Source organism: Myodes glareolus, chromosome 16 (genome assembly GCF_982192425.1).
Source record: "Myodes glareolus chromosome 16, mMyoGla1.1, whole genome shotgun sequence".
Taxonomy (NCBI): domain Eukaryota; kingdom Metazoa; phylum Chordata; class Mammalia; order Rodentia; family Cricetidae; genus Myodes; species Myodes glareolus.
The window spans coordinates 67838309-67864534 of NC_142041.1; the positions used below are offsets into that span (position 1 = coordinate 67838309).

Consider the following 26226-nt stretch of genomic DNA (forward strand, 5'->3'; position numbering starts at 1 on the left):
GAAAGAAGACAAGAGAGAGAGAGAAAGAGAGAGAGAAGAAAATTACAAAAAGAATGAATCTTGATCTGTGGCCATAGTCTACTGATAGAGTACTTGCCTAGCACACGTAAATCCTGGGTTCTATTGTTTTTGTTATCAGAACCATGTAAATCTGACATGGTAGTGCATGCTTGTAATCCAAGGACCTGGGGGGTGGAGTCAGGAAGATCAGAAGCTCAAGTCATCTTGACTACACAGCAAATTTAGGGACAGCCTACATGAGACCCGGGGGAGGGAGAGGGAGAGAGAGAAAAAAAGAGAAAGAGAGGAGGGGAGGGTATCGGTGAGAAAGAGCACTTCCTCTTCAAACTTGAGAATCTGAGTTCAGATACAGCACTCACATAGCAAGTTAGGAATGGACCCACACACACCTTGCAAGTTGAGCAGTGTTGAAGGTGAAGACAGGAGGATTTCTGGGACTTATTAGATGAAGAACATGAATTCCAAGTTAAGGGAGACACCTTGAGTCAAAGCAATAGGCAGATGGATAGAATACAATATCAGTGTCCCCTGGCCTCCCTTAGTGGATATGTGTGCATCCACTACACACACAGCATATGCACACACACACACACACACACACACACACACACACACGAAGGAAGGAGGAAAGAAAGAAGGAAAGAAAGGGCATTTATAGTATGCTTTTATCACTAAAATAAAGAAGACAGGAGAAAACTTTGGAGGTAATAGCTATGCACGTAAAACTCTGATTTTGGTGGTTTTTCACAGTTGTTTATTGTCTCTAATCCGTCAAACTGTATGCAGTAAGTATAAATAGTGATTTTGTGTCAGACCTACCTTATTCAGATACTTTTTAAAAACTCAAAAGTGCATGAGCAGGAAAGTCTTAGAGGAATGGCGCAAGTCTCCGACAACTGGAATCCTGCCGCAGCGACCCCACAGACCTGCAGGCTCATACCTGGCCTGCTCTCATTCAGTCTGTCTGGGGTCCACTCCGATTGTCTGTATGTCCACCAAGCACACAGGTGCAGCAGGCCATGCATCAGAGGTGCCCATGCCATGGAGCTCTCTGCTGGCTGCTCTTTGGAACTACATAGAGGGTCTGTGCTTCAGCTGTAATGGCCTTGCTAATACTGGTTGCAGAGAATGGATGGGGGTGGGGTGGGGCAGTGACCCCAGGAAACACTAGAGCCATCTTCTCTCTTTAAGGACTTATTTGTATGTACTTCTCTTTGCCCGCATGTGCTTCTGAGCACATGTATGTACACCATAAGTGTGCAGGTGCCTACACAGGCCAGAATAAGACATCAGAAGCCCTGGAACTGCAGTTACAGACGGTTGTAAAGCAGCCAGGACGGTTGCTAGGCATAAAACCCAGGTCTTCTACAAGAGAAGCAAGTGCTCTTAACCACTGAGCCATCTCTGCGGGGGACACCTTTATCTTGTCAAAATTCACTTTAACACTAATTTTCTAAAGGAGCTTGTTTGATGTTAGTTAGTTAGTTAGTTAGTTAGTTAGTTTGTTTGTTTGTTTTTCAAGACAGGGTGTCTTTGGTAGCCTTGGCTGTCCTAGAACCAGCTATTTCTCACCGATGTTCATCATCTTCATCCACTTTTCTGTTGCTGTAACAGCGCATCTGAGGCACAAATTATTTTTAAAAAAGAAGAAAAAGAAAAGAAAGAAAAAAGATGCTTATTTGAGCTCACAGATCCGGAAGACGGGAGGTCTAAGACTAGGCGGCCACAGGCAGCACAGTCCTTGTGGCCCTTCGGCTCACAGTGACAAAGGAAGAGGACCAGCAATTATATTCATAAAGCACTGTGGTGCAGGGGAGGAGGAACAGACTCACATTTACAACAACCCATTCCTCATAAATTCCACCAGAGCAGCATGAGCCCTTCATAAGCTAATACCTTCCCTTGGGCTCTACCCCCCAGCACCACCGCACTGGGAATCCTGGTTCCAATGCATGAGCCTTGGGAAGCCACATTCAAACAACAGAAAGGCTTTGTCTTGGTTCAGTCCTCATTCAGAAAGAAAGAAGCAAGGAAAGGAAGTTGGGGGATGAGACTAGATAGAGGAAGGGAAGTAAATGAAGAAACATAAAGACCACCAGTAAACAGTTATGTTGACTGGAGAACTTGCAACCCCATCCAGGGGTGAAGCAGAGCACAGACAGGGGCTGGCCCTCCATTCCTGTGTAAGTAACCAGGAGGATGGTCTGCACAATCACTTACCACAGCACAGAGCACAGTGGAGTTTCTGGGCTGGAGGACATAATAAAAGGGTGAGCTTCCTAGGCAAGATGGTGACGAACTCGGAACATTTGGGAGTTTGCATTAAGGGTTGGACTGATCCTGGATCCCTGCTTTCAGCTATTTCCTCCTTGATGGCACCATGTTATCTCCATAGACTGTTTCCCTGGTGAGTGGACACAGTAGGCAGCACAGACATGCATGACCTGCCCCGCGCCGAGCCCTCCTCTCCATAGGGAAAGTCTAGAGACTGCATTGTTAGAGATGAGTGAGACAGCAGTGCCTCAGTTAGCTGCTGACGGTCAGATGTCATATCTTGGGGACAGAGATGAGCTTCAGATCTACTGACAAAGGAGAGTTACATCAGTGCGAGAGAAATGGTGAAAACCAATCTCAACAATGGGGACCAGAGTTTACGTCCCACCCAGTGTCTTAAGTTATTGAACCAAGTCTACCGATCTGTTAGCCACCTGACTAGAGGGGCATGCCTGTAGACGGCCAAAGGCTGTGACTTGCTTGGCTGCACTCATGGACAGACGCAGAAGCAGCCCCACTTTCTGCAGCTGGCCTCTCCCAGGCTGCCTGCCACTCAGCACTCTTCTGTCTTTCATTCTCCCAAGCAGCCATGACTAACCTCAGATGCACGCTTGTTTGCTTGTTTGTTTTAAATCACCTGGGGGATTTTTTAAAGCATTGATGCCACCTCTGGAGCTTCTGAATTTACTAAGTTGGGATGTGAACGGGCTGTCAGGATTGCCCAAACTCCCCCAGTAACTGTGATGTGACGCTAATTGGAATTCACTGACCCAAAGTATTTTTAACAGGACTTTCTTGTTCACTCAGACTCTTACTAAAGTTTTAGGAGTTTAGAAAAGCATAATTCCAGCAGAAGGTGTAAGGGAAAAAAACCTTCCAAATCTATTTTAAATATTTGTGTCTTTAAAACCCAAAAGTCTTTAGTCTATCCCCCTCCTTTGGAAAATTCTTTCTGTTTTGAGAGAGGTAAGCATAAACGTCAACTTAATTCCATCCCAGAACTCCTCCCCTTCCCTGAGCCCTTTCTGTCTCCTGCTCTCTCCCAGCATCCAATGCTGCTGCTTGTGGCTTTTGCAATTGGGCCATGATCTAAACCCTACAGAGCGAGTTGTTAGGGGTTCCTGGGACAACAGGGAGGATCTGTAGTGGGCCAGCCGGAAGTCTGGGATCAGGCTGGGTATTACCAAGACATTTTACCTAGTGGGAGAAAACGGTCAACGGTGTGGATACTGGTTAGGTGTCTGCAACCTTATACAAGATTTCAGGATCTCCGGTAGCTGGCCATCTTTTCTTCCAGGTGACAAGAGATCAAGCAGGAAAGCACAGGAAGCGCCCCCCCCCCCCCAGCATGCCAAAATTAGGTGCTTCCACCCTCTGATCTTTGTTGCTACTCCAGAGCTTCCTACTCCCACCCCCTGCCCCCACTACTCAGCCCAACCCAACAGCAGGATATGACAGTCCCTGAACCTGGTGAAAACAAGGGATGAGCAGGCAAAGAAGAGACTGGCTACTGTGCTTTGAAGATTGACTTTGTGTTTTGAAGACTTCACTAGGGGTTGGCACAGTTGGTAGGGCCCTTAGCCAACATGCACCAAGTCAAGGGATCAATCGCCAGCACCATCTAAACCCAGCATAATTTTAAAGGGTTGAAGGACACACAGTACATTCGTAAAGGAAATCAAAGATGAGACAGGTAAATGGCAAAGTAGCCTATTCCTTGATTTGAAGAATTCACATTGTTAAAATGTACCTTACCACCAAAAGTGAGCTACAGACTCAATGGAAGGCCTTCTGTGCAGACCTTTACAAAACCATTCTAAAAGTCACATCAGTCATTGCACAGCCCAATGACTACAGTTAATACTGTATTCACAGAAATTGCTAAGAGAAGGGGGCTGGAGAGCTGTTGAGTGGCTAAGAGGACTGGCTGCTCTTCCAGAAGACCTGGGTTCAATTCCCAGTACCCACATGGTGGCTCACAACTATAGCTCCTGTTCCAGGGGCTCTGGGGCTCTGATGTCCTCTTCTGACCTCTAGCACCAGGCACAGACATGTATGCCACCAAAACACCTATGCACATATGCACATAAACCAATTAATTAAAGAAAAAGAATTTTCTTCCTTGTCTATAAAAATTTGTTTAGAGAAGATTTTAAACATTCTTACCACTGGAAAAAACAGGTATGTAAAGCACATATTAATTAGCTCAATAGAGACAAGATAACATAATTTGCATGATAAATATATACATATTTTCCTTTACAATTTTAGGATTTTTTTTTGTTACATGGGGGAGGAAGCATAAAGATTAGACCACAGTCCACATATGAAGGTCAGAGGACAACTTGAAGGAATTGGTTTCCTCCTTCTACAGTGTGGATTCTCAGACTCTAACTCAGGTCCTCTGGCTTGACTCTAGGCATCTTTCCTCACTAGTGATCGTGAAGGCACAGTATATGGAACTTTTAGTCACCAATTTTAAAAACTAGTATGATTAAAATATATTTTATATGGAACAATTAGACTACACATAGCCAAAGTAATGTTGGCCTTTTTTAAATGTACTCTACCAACTGAGATACATCCCCAACCCATGATTTGGATATTTTTAAATTTAATAATAATAAAGATAAAATGAAAATGTAAGGTATAAAGAAAAATCTTTCACAGTAGTTTTAAAAACTAAGGTAGGGTTTGGAAGGTCCAGACATACTTACCTACAACCTTTTCTTTCTGCTAATGAAGGTGAGCCCCACACCATCTCACCCATCCATCCATGCGTGCATCCATCTACCCACACATGCATACATCCCCTCATGCATGCAAGCATTCATCCATCTATACACACGCACACACATTCATCCATACATACATACACACGCATGCACGCACGTGCACACGCACACACACAGACACACACACACTTACATAAGTATGCCAATCCATCCTTCTATCCATCCATCCACCTGTTGTGTAATAATCTTTTTGTAAAGATGTGTCTGTGCCAAAGCACCTTCTGATTGATTTGATAAAGAGCTGAATGGCCAATAACTAATCAGGAAGATGATAGGCAGGTTTTCTGGGCAGAGAGAAAGGAAAAGGAGATGAATGTGCAGGAGGGGCACCAGAGGACACAGAGAAGAAACAGGAGGTGCAAGATGGAAAAGAGGGGAAAAGTCAAGAGGGAAAATGTAGATTAATATGAATAGGTTACTTTAAGTTGTAAGAGCTAGTCAGAAACAAGTCTAAGCTAAGGCCAAGCTTTCATAATTCATATTATGAAAATATGATATCTCTGTCATTTTTTGTGAGCTAGCAGCTCAAAGAAAAATCCGTCAACATCTATCCATCCATCCATCTCATTCACCTACCCATCCACCCATCCATTATCCATCCATCCACCCATACATATATATATGTATATATATATATACACTCGTCCACCCATGCATCCATTCAATCATCCATCCATCTACCCACCCATGCATGCTTTCATCCATCCATTCATACATACATACATACATACATTCAACAATCCATCCGTTCATTCATCCATTCATTCAGTAAATTCAGTGTTGAAAGTCTCCAGTATGGTAGGTGCTACTTTAAGTGACAGAACTGTGGGAAAGACAAACCAGCCAAAGACATACAGTAAGAAACTCATCAAAAAGTGTGTACCTGTCATCTCTACAGTCAGATAATGCAGTGCCTTGGAGAGGAAGGGAAGAGGAAAAGGAGGTGGGTACGGCATGAAGGGGAAGAATGGGATGACTGTTTCAGTAAAGGTTGTCAAGGAAGACCTCATGGGAAAAGAAAACTTGAAACACATCCCCAGCTGAATTCGATTACAGGCATGTCTTAATCTGTCTTCTGACGCCGTAATAGAATACCACAAACACGAGCTGGTTTATGAATAGAAACTTGCTTGGCTCATTGTTGTATAGGCTAAGAAGTTCAAACACATGACATCTGGTGAGGGCCTTCTTGCTGGAGCATAACACTGCAGAAAAATGAGTGCCTCAAAGGGAGAAAATTGGGTAAATTTATCCTTTTTATCAGGAGCCCAGTCATGGAATAGCCAGCCTGGTCTCCAAAATGACGGTATTGATCCACCCCTCTCATGTTACAGTCCTTCTGTCCGATGTCAACACAGGTCTCAAAGGATGGACTGAGAGATGCAGTCTAGGTGGGGGAGCGGCCAGTGCAGAGACTTAGTGGTGAGGGCCAGCGGGATATGCTCTAGAAATAGCAGAGCAGCTAGGCAGCGCGGGAAGAGCACTGGTAGGAAATGGGCTCAGAGAGGGTGTTTAGAGGCTCTGGAGCATCATTCTGTAACTTTGTGACTTGATTCTGCCTGCGTGGAATATTCCTATAGTCCAGAAATGAATCTGTTCCCAGAGGGGGACATGGAACTGGGTAGATGGTTCCCAGTATCCACGTCAAACAGCTCCCAACTCCCTTTAACTCCTGGAACAGAATTTTCAGTAGTTAATTCTCAGCATCTTTGGGCTGGAATGTGTTTGCATGTCTGCTCACCAAATCAAGGCATAGATCACCTAACAACTGCCTACAAATGACTGGAGAGTTTTCCAGTTTCAGTATGGTTCTTTAAGTTGAGTATATGGCCACTTTGTTACGGAAAACAATTATTGAAAAATGCCAGCCTAACAGTAAATGCAATGGGAAAATTTAAAACTCAACTGTAAAGAAGCCTGGCATTACAGCCAACCAACTCCAAGTCCTAAGGCCTGCCCAAGCCCCCAGACCCATCTCCTGCTAACAGTTTTGTCCTTAGATGTGGCTGGTGCTTACTGGCTGGGGAAGGGTCCTAGGGCATGAGACATCAACACCTACGGACCCCTCACAATGGAGCGCATTTCCCAAGGCCAGGATTTCTTCCTCCTTGGTCTTTCTGTACCACCCCCCGCTTGCCGCCATCATCCCCCGCAGAATGCTGAAGCATCCTGGGTGAGGAGGACCTCGCAGCCCGTCAAGCTTAGCCAAGCCTTACTTTGCAAGCAGAAGTTCACAATGGCTTGCTTCTTGCTGGGCCTTCCTACTTCCCGAAGTCAGACCACGCCTTTCAGGGCATGAGTGTGCTGAGGGACAAGCCAGCTGTGTGCTCCCTCTTTCACTAGAGGCCGCCATGTTGGCATCTTGTTAACTCTGTGGCAAAGTGAACACAGGACCAAGGAAGAGCACCTTCAGGAGAAATTCCTGGAGATTGTCCAAGCACTACAGGAAAGATGATTTTGTTTTCTTCTGTTTTACTGCTGTTGTTTTTCTTGGCTTTGCTTTGAGGAAATGAAATAACCTAGAAAACAAACAAACTCTGCCCTCATCTTCTCTTGGTATCACCTTCAGCTGCATAATTAGTACAATATTTACTTTATTCGAAGCCTCTGTTGACTCATTGGGCACATTCAAAGACACACAGGCAAAAGTATCAGATTCCGGCCCTCTGCAGAGCCATTCAGGTCATTGCCCCAGGACATGGCTACTGCCCAATGCCCCAGTCCTGCCAGTACACAGATTTTGGTAAGTAAGTTGCCAACTAATAAAAAACAAGTAAATTTCGCATAGAAATCCAAAGGTAGTGATGTTAAAGACTCTATAACTTTTCATTTCATTAATTTACAGTAATGTATTTAACGGATTAAATGGGTGATTATTAAGGACTTAATTAGGACCACTGGGATGGCTCAGCAGTTAAAAGGGTTATCATAGAATTCTGATAACCTGAGTTCAATACCCAGAGTCCATAGTGGGAAGAGCGAACAAACTTCTGACAAAGATTATTCTCTAACCTCCACACTCAGGCTGCGGTGCACAAGTACACACACACACACACACACACACACACACACACACACACACACTCACATATACATGGGGATGTGGCAATCAACAATTATTATTATTAATTTAATTTTTAAAAACTTCAACAATTGGGGAACATTGGATCGAACCTGTGTAGGAACAAGATCTGATAGAATATTTAGGGAACACCTTCTTCTATGGTCTATCACCTGACCAAACCCTGCTTTCTTCCCACTCAGTACATGACCTTGTGAGCAGAAACTTAGCACCTTTTTCCTCATCTAGCCATTTGGCAGATGACCAAAAGAGCCTATCCAAAACCTTAATGACCTCTCCAAGGTCACCCAATTAGAAAAAGGCAGAACTGAAGCTAGGATTCTAGCTACTTTCCCAGGATGCCCCACTCCCTGGAGCTTGGATGGTGAAAGAAACCGGGCCACATTTGAAGCAATGTCTTGGATGATGTTGGCTCTGAAGCTATTTTAATTATAAATCAGCACTAGAAACTAATGAAGGCATCAAAGCTGCGGTTCTGGTGCAGACCAGAAGGGCTGAGGAAACTGTAACTAAGAGACAGACATTTCCTGAGGGACTTGAAATTTAAGTAATCTATATTTAAAGCATCATGATTTTAGTGACTAACAGAGTAGGGAAGAGAAAATCTGAATAAAAAATCACATCCTAATTTAGCTATATGAAATAAAGTAGCGATGGTATTTCTTGGATTTTTCTAATAGAGACTAGGTCATGCAAGCGTTCTACAGCTTTCATTAATTCACAGGAATTATTTAATCAATTAAGTGGATGATTAGTAAGGACTTTCATGAGTATTTATAACCAAAGATATTATTTTCGTAAGGTAAATATACAAGCGGCTAGAGAGATGCCTCAGCAGTTAAGACCACTTGTTGCTTCTGCAGAGGAGTCAGGTTCGAGTTCCAGCAGCACACGGTGGCTCACAACCATCCATAACTCCAGTTCAGAGGATCTAGTGGTCCTTCCTGACCACCGAGGGCCCCAGACACAAGCGGTGCACAGACATGCATTCGTGCATGCGGAAAAAACTCATATGCTTAAGATGAATAAATCTTTAGAAATATAAACACATGCATCATCAAGGATGCTTGTTTCCATCGGTGAGTCATCTAGAAATTCTTGTTTATGGAGGTAGATGATTAAACACTATATATGATATGGAATAGACTGGAGTCGTTAATTGATGACCCTGCTGTAATTTTAATATATCAATTCAAAATAGAAATGGGAATTGTAATCACCCAGCTCTATTGACTCCTCGCCAGGATTCCATCCCCCCCCCCACTCCACCTGAACCACCCAGAAGCCTATCACCTTCAAGACATTAAAAGAGAGAAAGAGAGTGCAAGATATTTCTTTTTAAAAAATTATGAAATTTCAAAAATGACTCCATGTGCTCAGTGTGGTACCACTCACGTAGGTGGAGGCAGAGAGACCAGGAGTTTAAGGTCTGCCTCCTCCACAGACAGAGTTTGAGGTCAGCCTGGGCCAAAAAAAAAAAGGGGGGGGGGAGACGGATGGTAGGAAGGAAGGAGGGAGAGAAAAGGGGAAGAAGGAAGGAGGGAGAGAAGAAGGGAGGGAGGGAAACAAGAGAGAAGAAAGAATGAATCCCTTTGTCCTTCCCAAAGCGCTCCTGGCAGATCAGGATTACAGCCACCACAGCCACCACCCTTGTGACAAGGATGACATGTTCGACATTTCGCGCGTCCGCAGCTTTCCACAAACTGCACTAGCGGCCATCCAAGCCTAGGTCCCAGCAAGCTGAGTGGAAGGAAGCACTGCGCTGATCAGTACGCTGGAGCACCACTGGAAATCGGGTTTGCTAAATTTAGACACGCTTGGCAGAATCATCCTAACACTTTCCGTCATAGGCTTGTGTCAGACAGCGCCTGCGTGGCACCAGCAATGCTGAGAACGGAGCTACAGATCCCAAGACAGACCTATGGTAGAAGCCACGGAGCAAAAGCTTGCATGGCATGTCACACTTGAAACCCAAATGCCTGCCTCCCAGCCCTCCCAAAGACCCAACAGCTATTGCGCAATTTCAAAGCCCAAACTTCTCTTTGTGTCTTCTTTGGTTTCTCATCAGGGAGGAGGAGCATGGTTGCTGCCTAAGGAAAAGGGACCCTCTAGTGTCATTTGCCAGAGCGGGTTTTGCCTTCTCCTCTCCTCTCTGCCACTCTTGGGATCAAGGCAAACTCCTTTTGAGTAAAGAAGCAGCATCCCTTCACGGCCGCATCTTCAAGGCACTCTTCTGTGGCCAATTACTGCTTGTCATGGTCGCATTTTGTTCTAACGTAAAGCATATGTCTGCTTCCTCACACGCAGCTCAGGAGCACAGTGCAACGCAAGGGTTAAAGAAATTCCTTAGAAACAAAGACTCCTGAGCTGTGCAGGTGCAGAATTATAACCTGCCACCGCTCGTCACAGAGCTACACCGAGCCTCCTCCCTGGGCTCGGGAACCAGGCCACTGGAGTACTGCTTTCCCGTGACAGCAAACGCTAATAGATATGTAAGATTTTCTATTTTATCAGCAAAGAGCTGAGCATGCAATGGGTGCATTCAGCAGCTTCTAATCAAATGATCAACAGAGTTTTAAATGATTTTATCAAATTCCTCCCAAGAGTGCAGATCCCAGACTGAACTCAAACTGTTGAGTCCAAGCCAGACAGTTCAGAACCAGGCCACCTGACTGACCAGCAGACGTGCTCCATTTCCTCCTGGGAGGCCAAGAAAGCCCTGCAGTTTAACAAAGTCACCTCGTTTGACGTTACAGACGCACACAGCCTAGAATTCCAAGAATAATGGAACTGGCAAACGGAAGAAAGCCAATCATCAGGCAAAATGAACACCAAGAAACCTGAGATTTTTCTCAACCAGCAGGGGAAAGGCTAAGGACGAGACACACGGCAGCATACTTTGTTCTTTGTTGTTTTTTATTTAGTCACAACACATCAGTACAACAGAGATCAGACCCAGCGCAGTGGAGGCTCTTCAAACTAAATACCTCTAAAGGAACAAGCCTGTAAAAGAACACTTCTAGAGCCCAAATTAAAATGTAAAAAAAAAAAAAAAAAAAAAAAATCAGTGAGAAGGCAGAGAAGCCCTTTTGAGTATCGCGAGAACCACATTCTCATGCACCAAAAGGAAAACACAGCAGAAAGATTTCCAGTCAAAAGAAAACATGGCAGTTCCGGGGGGGAAATCAGGGTATGCGTTTAACAGGCACTGAACTGACTACTTGAGTACAGCAGTCGCTTATGCAGGTTAACACTTGTGCGCTTGAGATCTGTGAGACTGAAAATGCATTGTATGGCTCGGGGCTGCAAAGTGCAGGCATGTTCTACATAATTGGCGAGCTTGCTGCCAACACTTCAAATGCGGATCCAGCCTCCCAGCGGCTTTTCTGACCTGAAACGTTAGCTTGCAGAGCCTGCCAGGCCACAGTAGCTCGTCGTCTGGATTCAGGGTCGTGATAAGTTTGGACATTCACCTCGCTGCTCTAAGGGGCAAGGGCTAGTGTTTCTAGAATAAAGCTGTTCATTTTGATTTGTCGACGCTTTGTTTGGAAATATAATGCTTTGCGGACCCCCTCCCCAGCCCACCCCAGCCGAAGAATATCACTTATACACTTTAATCTGTCAAAATATTAACAAAATCATGTTAACATTGAGCATAGTGGTTTGGGAATTCTTAAAAAGACTGCAACTCATACAAGCCAGGAAACAGACCCCAAACTGTAATGTTAAAATTCCCCAAACTGAGGCAAAAGGAATCATTCTAGAACAGACAGGTTACAAAGTAAATTATGGACAGAACAGACAACGGATCACAAAGTGTTGGTTTATAATCACTACCTCACATGAATGTTTTAAACAAAATTAACAACTAATTTTTAAAAATTGCTAATATATGACATGATAAAAAAATTTAAAGAAAGAAGTAAACCAACAAACCTTTACTCTTTAGAAAAAAAATTATCTGAAAGTGTACCTTTTTCCTTACTTTTACTGACGACTTTAAGATGGTGTTGGCAACCGTCCCCGCGCACCTGGGATTTTAAGCTTTCCCCTCCCTTGTTCTACAGCATCAGTTCTTTAGAAAGCTCCAATCTCCGTCCCCCAAGGTCTATAGGGTTTGCCAAGGTTTGCTGCCTGCGTGGGTGTCGAAGGGCTCAGTAGGTGGAAGGAGCTGAAGGAGAAGGGAAAGGCTGAGAGCGAGGCCACGGAGGAGAGCAGCGGCGGCGACAGTTTGGAGGCCGAGGTCACCACGGGGAGCACCGGTCCCAGGCTGCCACTAGGGGGCGCTCGCAAGGCCGGCGCCTCCGGATGGGCTGCCGCCAGCCTACCCTGGTGATGAGGCTCCGTGGGTGACGCAGTGGTGCCAGCATTCCCGTGGCCATTCTGGGGCAGCAGCAGCGGGTGTGCGACGTGTGGGTGATGTCCGAAGGCGCTCCCCCAGGGAATGTGTCCGAGGCCCGCGTGAGCGCCGCTCGCGGCTTCCCGCTGGGAGGCGTAGTTGTTGAGATGTGACACCAGGCGAACCCGAAGCGGGTCAGAGGCATCAAGTCCTTCAATGATGCTCAGATAACGGGCAACTTCGGCTAGGCATTCCCGAAACCCCAAACTCCGATAGTCCATAGCCAGGGCGTGCGCGTCAAAATAACCTGAGCACAAAAACAAACGAAAATCTTGGAGGCTTTTCTCATTTCCCGCATTTCTTCTAGCCCAAAGGCAGCCTTCCCGGCAACTACACATACTACAGCACAGATCATGGGTCCTGGAAGAGCAAATACTTTGGAGTTGCCCAAAATCTTTGCATTAATCAACATTATATGTTTGCTAATGCAAGTTCAAAGCCCAATTAGAAGTTGCTGAGCAGAAACTGGAATTATACCCGACCAGCAGATGAAACTATGCTCTTTCCTTTAATGTTTTCCCTCAACAACAACAAAAAATACATCAAGGACAGAGAAACCACAGAGGAGTGAAATTCATTAGACACACAGATGTAAGCTATCATCGTGAAGCTTTTAGGCACTTGGTCCTTGGTGAAGAATTTGGGGGCTGGAGACAGACATAGGCTTCAGTCTCCCACCTAATGTTCGAATTTTCCTCTATTTAGCTACAACAGGTCTCTTTCCTCCGGATTCTTTTGACAATTCATTTTTTAAATCCTGTATGTGAAATTCAGACTACATAGCTGCTGTTTTTAATAAGCCATTTCCCAGGCTTTTCTTAAATAGCAGCAGGCAAATGTGAGTGACTTGACCTAAATCACGGCAGTCGCAACTGGAGGAGCTTAGAGACGTCGGCACTTGCTGGAACTAACTGGGCTGGGGCGATGAGTTCACTGTCCAAGCACCGGTGCATGCGCTGCAGAAGGCGCGCCGTTCTCTCCCCACCCCCAAAGCAAAAGCAGACAGGTACTGCACCAATCCCAGACTGCGCTTGCTGCCCCCTCCGCACCGACCACGCAGACTCCCCGGGCAGAACTGGAGAGGCCTACATACCTTTCCCTCCTGCCGTGTGCAGCATCTTCAGGTGGTCCACAGTCATCTGCAAGATCTCTGCTTTTTCCAGTTTAGCAGATCCCTAAAGAGATGACAAAAGGTTTATTTGACCCAAGTGCTTTTGGAGAACTTAAAATATGCACGCTTATACACAAACACGCAAGATTCAAACGTAAACTAAAGCAAATGAAATTATTTGTCCAGAAAATCTATGGAATTGGTGTCTGAACGTACAATGACATGAAAAGGCTTTTATTCCAAGACACAGATAACGCTCGAAGCACGGAGGGGAGGGAATCAGAAGGTGCAGATGGCTACACCAGGCGCTCGCTCTACCTACTGCCTCCATTACCTGCTTCTCAAAAGCACTGGGTACCAGCCTCCTCAGCTCAGACAAACTGTTATTGATTCGGTCTCGTCGGCGCTTCTCAATTATCTGTGAGAAGCAGACAAAAACAAAGGAGGACATTTTCATTATGACTGTAAATTCCAAAGAGAAGAAACTTGGTTCTTTCCGTTAGCTAACACAGTAATATGCATATATATTTAAAGTGGGGGGGGGTACTCACGCCTCTCCTTCTTTTCCTGGCCAAAACCTGGGACGATGTCGTTGGGGACATGGAACCCAGCGCCGAACTCAAGTTTCTGTAAGATAGGAAGCAATTGCCTTGAGGAAGGATGGAGACTGCACTCAGACTTCTTTGGCAACTTGGAATGGGGAGAGCAGGGATTGTATCTCATAGCCAGCAGCAGCCGGCTCACGACTCAGGGCAATGGGAACCGAGAACCAGTGCACCCCAGCCTCTCCTCCCACTCTGGCTCGGCCGGGCGCCGCCAACTCACCCATTCTCATCCGCACTCTCCTTCTCCACCTCGATGGTCTCGTCCAGCTCGCTATCAGAGGAGCTGTAGTCGGGGTGAGCTCTCTTCATGCTGGCGGAGCGCGGGCTCCGACGAGGGTCGCGCGGCGGGCGGGCAGGGAGGAGTTAACAGCAGCGGCCGCTCGGCGCTCGGCTGCGGGCGGTGCGCGCACACTGATCCCACTCACGCTCAGCCTCCGGTTAAAACTCAACCATCCCTTTCCCACGCTGCGCCCCTTCCCAGGACCCGAGGGAGGGCGGGCGAGGCGGGGGGGGGGGTGCGGGGGCAGAGGCGGGGCCGCGGCTCCAGGGCAACAGCCGGCTCCGGCCAATCGGCGCCTCGCTACACGGATTGGCAGCCGCCCGGGGGCGGGGCGAGCGGCGGCCGAGGCGGACTGCGCACCGCCCCCGGAGCCCGCCCCTGCCCGGCGGCAGCGCGTCGGCTCCGCGGGAGCTCGCCTGGGGGCCGCGGGCGGCGCGGGCGGCGGTGGGCCGGCGGCGGGCAGGAGCTGGGGGCCGGCCCGGGACACCAGCCCGGCGCTAGCCACCGCCCCGCCCCACCCCGCGCGCCCGGATTGGCCTGGCCGTGTGCCAGGGCCGCGCCTGCAGCGCCGCCGGTGAGCCGCACGCGCCGTGGGCCGTGGGAAAGTGCCGGCGCCCCGGCCGCCAGCCAATCCGGACGGACGGCGACGGCGGCCGCGCTGGCGGCGGCGGCGGCAGCCCTGGGCGTCCGCATGAATGGAGAAGAATGGCCGGGCGGGGAGCGGGGCCGCGGGGCTGCGCGAGGGCGTGCCTGCCGGGCTCCTTGTGTGAACCTGTAATCGGAGTCCGGGCGCCGGCGAGCCCCGGAAGCCGCCGCCCGCGTCCCGCTCTCCGCCCGCCTGCCGGTGCTGCTCGGCGGGAGGCGCGCTCAGTCGGCGGGCTTGGGCGGGTCCTGCAGGGAACAGTCGCCTGGGGCGCAATTCGTGTAGGTGGTGGCCACTAGCTCTGGGAGCAGACACTGTGGGGCTGCGTCTCTTTGGGTTCTGTAAGCCTGTGAAGCTAAACTCTCCTGTGGGGCTTAGCTCGGGGATGGAATGAATTCCCCTGTGCATCTAATTTCCGGGGAAGTGGACTGCTTGTTTTCTCTGTTAACTTGAAGGAGGGGTAGCTGTCCCCTGAGATATTCATTATGTTGGGATTTTTGTTGTTGTTTTGGTTTGGTTTTGTCCTCCCCCTCAAGAGTTGGCGGCCAGATCCTCTCAGCAGGCGACAGGGTGGCGGCCTGGGTGTTTGCTTCGGAGGCTGACCTCACTGCGGGAATGCACGTTTCTCACCAGCGCTGCACACACACACACACACACACACCCCTCCCTTTGGTCTCAGTTGGGGCGGGTGTTTGGGGTGTTATGTGAAGTTCTGCGCACCCTCCCCTCCTCCCCTACCAAGAAGTTCGACTTTTAAAAATATTTTAAATTTAAGGATTGGTCCTTAGCCCAGCATTCATAGAAGTAGATGACCAGGAGAAACCCCTATCTTTATCCTGTTCAGAGGGGGTCCACTCTTGGAACTTGTGATCCTGTCTGTAAAGCAAAGCTTCATAAATGTTGAGGAGAATAAAAGAAGCCCATCACCTTTGCAAGCAGTTTAGTGTCTAGACTCAATGAGTTCCGAGCTCAGACTGAGGACCTAAACCCAGTTCCCAGGTCCTCTCCATCTGCACCCACTTTGGGTCTCCTCCTAGCTCCTATTAAAGATCTTACAGCACTTCACCCTGATGTCCAGCTCTTCGGTCCCCTCGGCTCCTCGAAATGGGTGAGGTCCCTCCATCTTGGCTTTTTTCTTGATAGTGCTCACGTCCCCGTAGAGCAGATATCCCAAGATGTACTGCTTATGAATAAATCCAAGGTCAGTTTCACAGCCTGCTTCCCCTGCTGTGCTCGCAGGAAGGACTGCTAAAGGGCTGCTGTCACAACCTTGTCACAACCTGGAAGCTCACCTGGGAACATCTTCACACACCACGGTGCTTGATCCGGACAGAAGAAATGGCAAACCATTTCTGTGCTTGTTCCTCTCCCATCCTATCTCTTCCCTAGAAGTGGTAGGTAGGTCATCCTGCCCCAGTGTGACCTCTACTGCAGGGTGCAGCTTCCCAGGTCAGCGGCACCTACAGGAAAGCCTTCTTGGCTTTGGCCAGTTCTGACTGCTCTGCATGGATAGGAACAAGCAACAGGTGGACGTTGAGGGTGTTTGACTTCATGCTATTTTAGGTTCCAGTATTTCTCACACATTATGTTACTTCAGCAAACGAGGCTGCTCCTGTTGGGCATATGGTGTTGTGTGCCTATAATTACAGAACTTGGGAAGTAGAAGCAGAAATGTCATAAGGTTGAGCCCCGGGTATGCTACACAGGTTAGGACTCCTGATTATATGTGTAACCAGGCCTTGTACCAAAAAACCAAAGGCTATGGCTGTAACTCGGGTCCAGCGCTTGCTCAGCAGCACAAAATGATGTCAGTGCTTCTGCTTCCATCCATCTAACCGGTACTTGCTGTGTCATCTGCATGCCTTTCATAGTGCTAACACCTGGGGAATGAAGGTGAGAAGAGGTCCTAAGCTCCACTCTGGACTCACATACTAGGGAGACAATGCACAATGAGCTAACACACAGTGAGGTCGCCATAGATGCCCCAAAGCCTAGTGGTACCTTCTGATAAGGATACAGGAGGCAATGGGGATACTTTTATTAGGTCTGAGAGAGCTGTTCGGGTTGACTGGGGATGTAAGATTAAGATGAGATGGGGGAGGTCACTGAGTCACCAGGAAGGAAGAGGTGGCAGCCCTTCCCTTGGGGGGCGGAGTCAGGGAGATGCTGGGAGCACCAGGCTTTTTCCCACCAGCTGCTAGTCACTGGCATTTTTTTTTCCCCAGGGGAGATTTGGGGCTTCTTGCAAAGTGAGTGGGGGTGCTCTGACCTTTAAAGAATGGGACCTTTTTAGGACTGGAGAAGTCCCAGCAGGGGACTTCTTGGACCCTGGAGGACCTGGAACCCTGTAGGAGACCATTGCTCCGTCACTGTGCTGTCGGGGCAGATGACAAATGGTTCTCTGGACAGAGCCTTCATCTGCAGCTCAGAAGGAAGGACAGCCGCGCAGCCTCAGGAACCTTCCATCAAATTGCAGTATCCACTTTGAGGTGAAGCATGTTCATGCCTTTGAGAGTCTGCCTCTCACGAGGCTGAGGCCATCAGATCTCGAATCTGAGGCCAACCTGTTCTGCATAGGGAGTTTCAGGCCAGTGCTATGCAGTGAAACCCAGCCTCCAGAAGAGTTTTGTGTCAAAACAACTCATGGTGGGACATTTCCATAATCCAATCCTGGGGGAGGCTGAGACAACCTGGGCTATGTAAGTCCCTTGTTGAAAAGCAAAAGCCAACCAAAGAAACTCTGGGGTCAAACCAGCAGGTGAAGTATTCAAAACCTTTAGGCTTTGACTGATGAAAGGGTTGTAGAAAAGCCCTACTTAGCACTAGGCTCTGAGTCAGCCTGAAGCAATAGGACTGAAAGGCCAAGTCTCCATCCAGCTCCTCAGAAGAACTTCCTGACGATGGGCAAGTTATTTAACCTCCGTTGTCATGTCTCTGTTATCTGTGATGTGAAGATATTGATGATAGTTACCACCCAAGGCCAGTTATGAAAAGTGCATCATGTGTGGCCATTGGTAAACACTACATAAAGAGCACCCTAAATAGGATCAGCTATTGATGTGTCTGGTCTGTTGGTGAAGGCAACCCCGGTAGGTGACCCCAGCATTTTCTTCTGATGATGTCTCACATCTGCTGAGATTGTGATGTAACATAATCTGGTAATTGGATACGTTAACTCAGCATCTCTAGAAAGTAGAAGCCTTTGGGAGGGCACTGGTGCTACTTACTTAAAGCACCATCTCTTGTGAGTGCAGTGACATCTGCTGCTCATTTTTAGGGAAAGTGCGGCTTCTGAGTCTCTTATTAAGAAACATCCCCCCGAGCGCACACTGCTATAAATAGGTATATAAATAAGCTGCACACTCAGAGTTCAGCTTCTGCTCCCTTTGGAGCTTGTGTCAAATCGGAACCAAAGCAGAATGGCCCCAAACTGTCACAAAAGAATCTTGACTCAGCAGCCATTTGCCTCCATCCTCCTGTATGCAGTGCTCCCCAGAAGCCCTGTGTAGAGCATCACACAGCCTGGCAGGCCGCAGACAAGTCGCTTCCGCTCTCAGCTCTCCTAATTGAGAGCCAGCGGGAGGTGCACCGCTGTTGGCTGGGAAGGCGTGTTTAATTGGAAACCCAAGAGGCCACAGTGGAAGAGGAGAAGCAAGAAGCAATCAAGTCATCTGCCTGGGCTTGAGTAACCACGAGCCAGTCACAAGCCATGTTCACACCGCACTCCCATGAGCCTTCATTTCTTCATCAGGGAAGTAGGAATGATGCTTTGCAGCATGCTCTGTGGTCTTCGAAAGTCAGAATGAAATAAAGCAGAGCCTGGTGGGTGATAGTACCTGGTATCCCAACGCCTTGGCGTTCATGACAGGAGGATCAGTTTCAGGCCATGTCTAGCTACATAAGGAACTAAGAACTGACCTGGAATACATTAGACACTGTTTCAAAAACAGAGAGGAAGCGTCTGGCAAGAGACTTTTGTAAAGTAGTATACAAATATATACTTTACACTTGCAATTGGTGATGAAGATGAAGACAATGATAGTGATGGTGATGATCATCAGATTAGTAACCCCCTGACCTTTGCTAGAGCACCAAGGGGAAGCATCAGTGGCTTCTCTGGGGAATTCCTTCAGCATAAGCCACTCTGTCTATACAGAAGGGGAGATCAATAAGGAAAGGGGGGTGATAGAGTCAGGTGGAAAATCCAAGCAGAGATACAGGAAAAGAGGGCTGGGAGATGCCAGCCCACCAGCTGCCAAGGAAGCGAGACATGGAGAAAATTAGGTAACAAGCCACGAACCATGTGACAAAGCATAGATAAGATATATGGGTTAACTTATATGTAGGAGCTAGGTAGTAATAAGCCTGAGCCATCAGCCAAACATTTATAATTAATATAAGCCTCTGCATGGTTGAGAAGTGGTGGGCAAGAGGGAAACCTCCATTTACATATGGTACCCAATGTCTGACATGAATCTACATTAAGACCTGAAAAAGCTTAAAAAGGGTTCTAAATGCACAGAAATGGAGTCACACTAGTCTTCCTAGTCTCACAGTCTCGTGTCAGCAGCAGTGCAGACACACACTTTTCAACAGCTGCCTGCAAGGTGGAGCCAGCCACTAACTACTGTGAGCTAAACTGTGAGGCAGGTTTCTGCAGTCTCACACAGGCCTCAGTACAGAGAGGCTAATCAGCCACGTGCAGTGTGCTGGAGTTAGCTTTTGTTAATACAGCCAAAACAAACAAACAAGCAAAAAACTAAAAGATACATAGCAAAAAGAAGTCCAGCCAAAAAAACCTTTAAACAGGTTCCAATGTGATTTACAATACACATAGGCTTAAAAAAAAGAAAGAATATGGGTATAGATAGTCATAGAAAGAAGAAATGGTAGTTTGAAAAATAATAAAGTCTTTAAAGAGAGAGTATAAAAGGAAAAGACCATGGAGATGGGAAATAGCCAGAGAGTCTGGATCCTATATATTATTGTGTTGGTTTTGAATTTTTTGATGTTGATAAGCAAGCAACAGTTACTGGGAGACACAGGACTGAAAGAGAGACTGATACAATATACCAACCTAAGTATTTTAGAATGTCTTAGCTTTAAAACAGAAGTCAGAAATACATTTGGAAGCTGGAACCTAAAAGATGCATGGCTTTGGAGAAGAGGTTCTGCTTTTGTTTCCACAGGAACCAAGAGGCTATGGATTCATTCCAGGTGTAGATGGACAATGATGAAGGATGAATTCCTGAAACTTGACAGGTGGTATTTATCAAAAAAGGTTACCACTGGTCCTCCCAGAACTTGGTCATTATCTCAGATTTTTCTCAAGGATCATAAAGATATTTTATTCATAGACAGCAGGAAGCAATTTGGAGAAAACAATGTCCACATTCCAAGAGTTGGGAGGTATGGATGGTCTTTGATTATTTGGTGGTTTATGCACGTTTGTTATTTTTAGGGAAATATAGGAATATAGAATAAAACGATAACTATTAATCTCCAATATTTTGTATTGTCAAAATATGTTTTGGTATAGTGATACAAACTTAAGGTTAATTTTGTTACACTGTATATATGTTTCTGCTCTTGTTTAAGGGACTTTTGCATATTGATACAAACTTAAGGTTATTTTTTTACAACATATTGTATATCCAATATGCTGTATATTTCTACTCTTGTTTAAGGCATTGTGCCTATGCAGTTCATTTAAAATATAAGGTAAAGTTCTAATTTTGAAAGCAATTATTATAAATTATTTAAGATAATAGAAAGGTTAGTAGTTAGTCATCTATAACAATCAAATAGGTAGATATGTTGGCTATGCTTTTAAGATCATATGTAGTGAGGAGCTGCAGGCAGGCCTGCTTTTCATCCCACACGGCTCCCGCATGGCTAGCTTAGCCCCGAAAATAACAACACACAAATTGTATTCATTAAAACACTGCCTGGCCCATTATCTCTAGAGAGTTAGTTACTGGCTAACTCTCACATCTTGATTAACCCATTTCTAATAATCTGTGTAGCACCACGAGGAGGTAGCTTACCGGAAAAGATTCAGCATGTCCGACCTGGTGGCTGGCTCCATGGTGTCTCCCTCACTTCTCTTCTTCCCAGCATTGTGTTCTGTTTACTTTGCCTACCTTATTTTCTGTCCTATCAAAGGGCCAAGGCAGTCTCTTTATTAACCAATGAGAATAACACATAGAAGGCCCACCTACATCAATCATATAGAGATATATTTTAGATAGATAGTCTTCAAATACTTCAAAGACCTACAGAATATGGCATTTAAAGTGTTTTTTTAACCTAGGGTTTTGATGACAATGAGACACAGCTGCTCATGGAAGCACCAATTACTTCAAAGAGGATTATGGGCATCAAACAAACTCCTTACGGACTTTGCTTTCAACGTGGCCAGGCTAGCTCTTTGGGCACGAAACTGCTCTTGCCTGGACTGCTTGACAGTATGCTGTATAAACTGGATATTCAGGACCCACAGGCAAATGACTGTTGAACTTGGACAACACAAGGTGGGATTGTCCTTAAGGCTCCTGCTTCACAGAAGAAACTGCCAGACATTCTAAAGTACACAGAAGAAAGTGACTGATGAACTTTGTCAATATAGGCAGGACAGTCCTTCAAATTTCCTCCTTCACTGAAAAGTCTGTCTGGTACTCTAGACCTGTAGGCTGATGAGAGATGCCCCAATATTACAGAAGAACTTTGGGTAACTGTACAGGCAGCCATATAACTCTGTCATTTCTAGAGTTTTTGAAGTTGCTGGCAATGCACTTCCTGTTTACTCAGGTAATATATCCTTCTGTGGTCTTTGATGGAGTTGAAGACTAGATAGTTATAATTATAGTCTTCCTTAGTTAGGATAAAAGATAATTAGATATGAAACTTTAGACTCACAAAGATAGGATAGATGATAGAATATTTTCTTTAGTTTTGACAAATACAAATAAACTGGATATTGTCACTGTAATTCTTACTTGATAACTGTTTTGTTATATGTAATTTTACTATGTTAAAGGAAAACCCATCATTTTTGATTAAACAGAAAGAGAGAAGTGCTGTGGTATGGTCTTTCTGTATACTGTGAATATATGTTGTCCTTATTGGTTGATGATAAGTAAAGCTGCATTGACCTATGGCAAAGCAGGATAGAGCCAGGTGGGAAATCCAAGCAAAGATACAATAAAAGAAGGGCAGAGTCTAAGAGATGCAAGCTAACTGCTGAGGAAACAAAGCATATAGAAAATGAGGTAACAAGCCAGGAATCGTGGCAAAGCATAAATAAGAAATATGGGTTAATTTATATGTAAAAGCTAGCTATTAATAAGCCTGAGCCATCAGTCAAACGTTTATAATTAATATAAGCCTCTGAGTGGTTATTTCAGAACTGATTGCCGGGAGAGACATCTCTATTTACAGTCTATATAGATGGTTCCAGGCCTCTCAGGACTTCATAGTGAGACTTTGTCTCAAAATAAATAAATAAAATATGTATGTAAGATAGTTACTAAGAAAGTAATGAAATACAGCCTTTGCGATTTAATTTCTTTTCTGAGAAATCACAATAACATTTTAGTACAACATTTTAGTAGAAATATTTATTGCATGAGTGAATGTATGTGTACATATCCATGTGTGTATGTGCATACACATGTAATCACATGTACATAGCAGCCAGAGGCCTCAAATAAAAAGATGCCGATATCTGGCTCCTTGCAAACACTGTGATTCAGTTTGCTCTCCAGAGCCTACATAGAAGTGCTGGCCTGGGTGTGATGACACACATTTGTAATCATGGCACTGGGGAGGTGGAGGCAGATGAATCCCTAGAATTCAGTGGCCGGTCAGCCTAGCCTAATTGGTGAAGTCCAGGCAAATGGAAGTTTGTATCTCAAAGAAACCAAGGAGTGGATTGGTCCTGAGTTATGATGCCAAAATTTGTTCTCTGAACTCCACAAGTATGTGCATGTGCTTCAATGTACACAAGCATGCACCGGTATACACACACACACACACACACACACACACACACACACATGCACACACACACACACACACACACACATGCACACACACACACACACATACACACACACACACACACACACACATACACACATACACACACACACATACATACACACACACACACATACACACACAGGTATAGAGAGTGACACATAGCATATTATTTTCTTAATTAAATCTTATGGACATTTGAAATGTATTTTCATAATTTATATAATTCAACTCTTTTTTATATTTACAGCTTGAAGACAATGTGAGGCATAAATGAGATCAGTCTTCAGAGTGTCACATGACTGGACTGGGACTGCTGTCCTTAAAGTGGTAGCTACTGCTGAGTGAAGGTCCATTTTCTCAGGCAGACTGGGTGCAGGAACCCCATCAGCTCCAGGATTCAATCACATCACCATTTAGTACCACAGATGTGGTATTTATTCTTTGTTGTCAAATTGACTGCATCTGGAATTAACTGAAATCCAAAAACAGAGAGCACACAAGGAAGTTTGTTGTTGTTGTTGTTTTGATTAATTTGAAGTAAGAAAACACACACCTTCCATCTGAATCTTGAGGCAGGAAGACACACCTTTAATCTGGGTCACACCTTCAGGAAACTTTTGCTCCAAGCCTGTTTGCTCTCTCGTTGGTCCACTCCTTTACTGGCATTAGAGCATACTTCTTAGGGATTCCAGTGTCTACTGAAGACCAACTGAGACATCCAGCCTCGTGGGCTGAACTAATTCAGGATTCTTGGACTTTCATAGCCAGTCATTGTTGAATTAGTTGGATCAAAACCTGTAAGCCATTCTAAAAAATTTCCTCTATGTATACATACATGCATACATACATACATTTAGAGAGAGAAATAAAGAGAAATTCTGTTACTCCAGAGTACCCAAATACAAGAGATGATGATGATGATGATTAAAAATATGTGATGATTAGTTGAATTTTTTTGTCTTGTTTTTCTTTTTTGTCAACTTGACACAGTTAAGATTATGTGGAAAAGGAAAACCTAAATTGAGAAAAATCCCTCATCAGATTGGCAGGACTATAGGGCATTTTCTTGATTAATGATTGACAAAGGTTGGTCCATCCCATATTAGACAATGGCACCTCTAGGCAGGCGGTTCTGGGTTGTATAAGGAAGGGAGCAGAGCAAGCCATGCAGAACAACCAATAATCAGTGTTTCTCCATGGTCTCTACTTCAGTTCCTGGCCCAAGATCCCTGGCCTGCTTGGGTTCCTGCCTTTGCTTCACCTCACGCTGGACTCCAAAGTGTAAGATGAAATAAACCCTTCTTCTCTCAAGTTGCTTTTGGTTGTAGTGTTTTATAGTAGCAATAGAAATCAAAGTAAGACAAAATAAATCTAAAATAATTTTGAAATATTGAAGGTCAAAATATAGGAAGTTCCAGGTGACCCTGAGACTGGAACTCACAGGCTCCATGGCTTTGTAACTAGCTGGCTGGCAACCCACTGCCTATTGACTGGAAGTGATATTTCCTGGAACTTTGAGTTTTAGGATCTAAAAGATTTTTTTTTTATTCAAAACCACTGGGTAGAGATGAAGAAGAAAAAAGAATTGGGGCACAGATATTCTTAGTAGACAAGAAGTTAAGACCAGAGTCTGAAGGAGCCGATAGATCATTTTGGAGAGAAAAGGAAGATTTTTTTTTCTGGGTAAAAGATCATCTGTATACCCCGTTACACACATGTGTACATACCACCACATGGCCTCCTGTGAAAGACTTGGGTTTTGACAGAAAGTCTTCAGAAGGCCGTGGCCTTAGGGGCAGAAGCAAGAGTCTTCCTGGAAGACAAATGAGGTAAACAGTGCTCAGATTGATTGAGAGCATCCCCAGGTGCTCCCCAGGTGAGCATCCCCAGGTGCTCCCCAGGTGAGGCTAAGAGCATAGAATGGGGCAAAATCCCTAAGCCAACTAGAAAGATTGAGTCTCTGTAGTTTTTTGGTTTTGATTTTTTAAGATTTTTTATGTGTATGAGTGTTTTGACTACATGTATATCTATGCACTATATGCATGCCTGATCCCCTGAAACTGGAGTTACAGTCAGCTGTAAGTTACCATGCAGATGCTGGGGAATGAACCTGGGTTCTCTACAAGACACTGTTAACCACTGAACTGTCCCTTTGCTGCAATTTGGGCCATAGATGTGGCCTCATTTGTACTCAGAATCTAGCAGGGGCTGTGCAACCTTCTGCTATGGGAGGAACAAAACGTGTCACAGGTGTTTGGATTTCTGTCCTGCAATGGCCCCACAGCCCAGAAATGCAGCGATGTTTGGAGAAAGGGCCTCTGTTGACTGGTTTTTATGTCAACTTGACACAAACTAGAGTCATCTGAAAGAAGGGAACACTGATTGAGAATATGTTTTCAGATCTGGCTGTAGGCAAGGCTGTGGGACATTTTTTTAATAAGTGATTGAGGAGAAGGCTGAGACCATTGTGAATGGTGCCAGCCCTGGGCTGATGGTCCTGGATGCTATAAGAAAGTAGACTGAGCAAGTCATGAAGAACAAGCCAGTGTCTCTTCCTGCTGCCTGTGGATACAGATATGGAACTCTCAGTTCCTTCTCCAGCAACTTGTCTGCCTGTGTGCTGCCATGCTCCCCACCATAAGGAAAATGGGCTAAACCTCTGAAACTGTAAACCACCATAATTAAATGGCTCTCTTTCGTAAGAGTTGCTGTGGTCATGGTGTCTTTCCACAGCAATAGAACACCAATCAAGACAAACCTTTAAGAAGTGGAGTCTAGTGGGGGCTCTTTGTGGCATTGGTGAGCACCCCTCCCCATCTTTGCAGTGCTGGAGATTGAATCCATGGCCTTGTACATGCTAGCCAAGTACTCTACCACTGAGCTACACCTTCAGCACTTTGAGGGATTAAATTAATTTATTTTCCACCACGGTGGGGGAAGTATAGAATCAGAAAGTTCAATTGGTAAAGTATG

General features: G+C 45.6%; 1 protein-coding gene and 1 long non-coding RNA gene across 2 annotated transcripts; one reads left to right on the forward strand and one right to left on the reverse strand.

Annotated features, from left to right (window-relative positions):
* Window positions 1-11070: 11070 nt before the first annotated feature.
* Hey1 (hes related family bHLH transcription factor with YRPW motif 1) lies at window positions 11071-14792 on the reverse strand. The gene is made up of 5 exons (XM_048420544.3): window positions 14508-14792; window positions 14234-14309; window positions 14017-14100; window positions 13665-13746; window positions 11071-12818 (listed from the first exon to the last, which is right to left on the reverse strand). Exons 1-5 carry the CDS (start codon window positions 14594-14596, stop codon window positions 12250-12252), a joined length of 900 nt encoding a protein of 299 aa, XP_048276501.1. The 5' UTR covers window positions 14597-14792; the 3' UTR covers window positions 11071-12249.
* A 533-nt stretch (window positions 14793-15325) lies between these two features.
* Window positions 15326-24203, forward strand: LOC146891497 (uncharacterized). The gene is made up of 4 exons (XR_014997395.2): window positions 15326-15633; window positions 16454-16608; window positions 20400-20619; window positions 23501-24203. It is a non-coding gene; the product is annotated as an uncharacterized LOC146891497 (long non-coding RNA).
* The last annotated feature ends 2023 nt before the right edge of the window (window positions 24204-26226 follow it).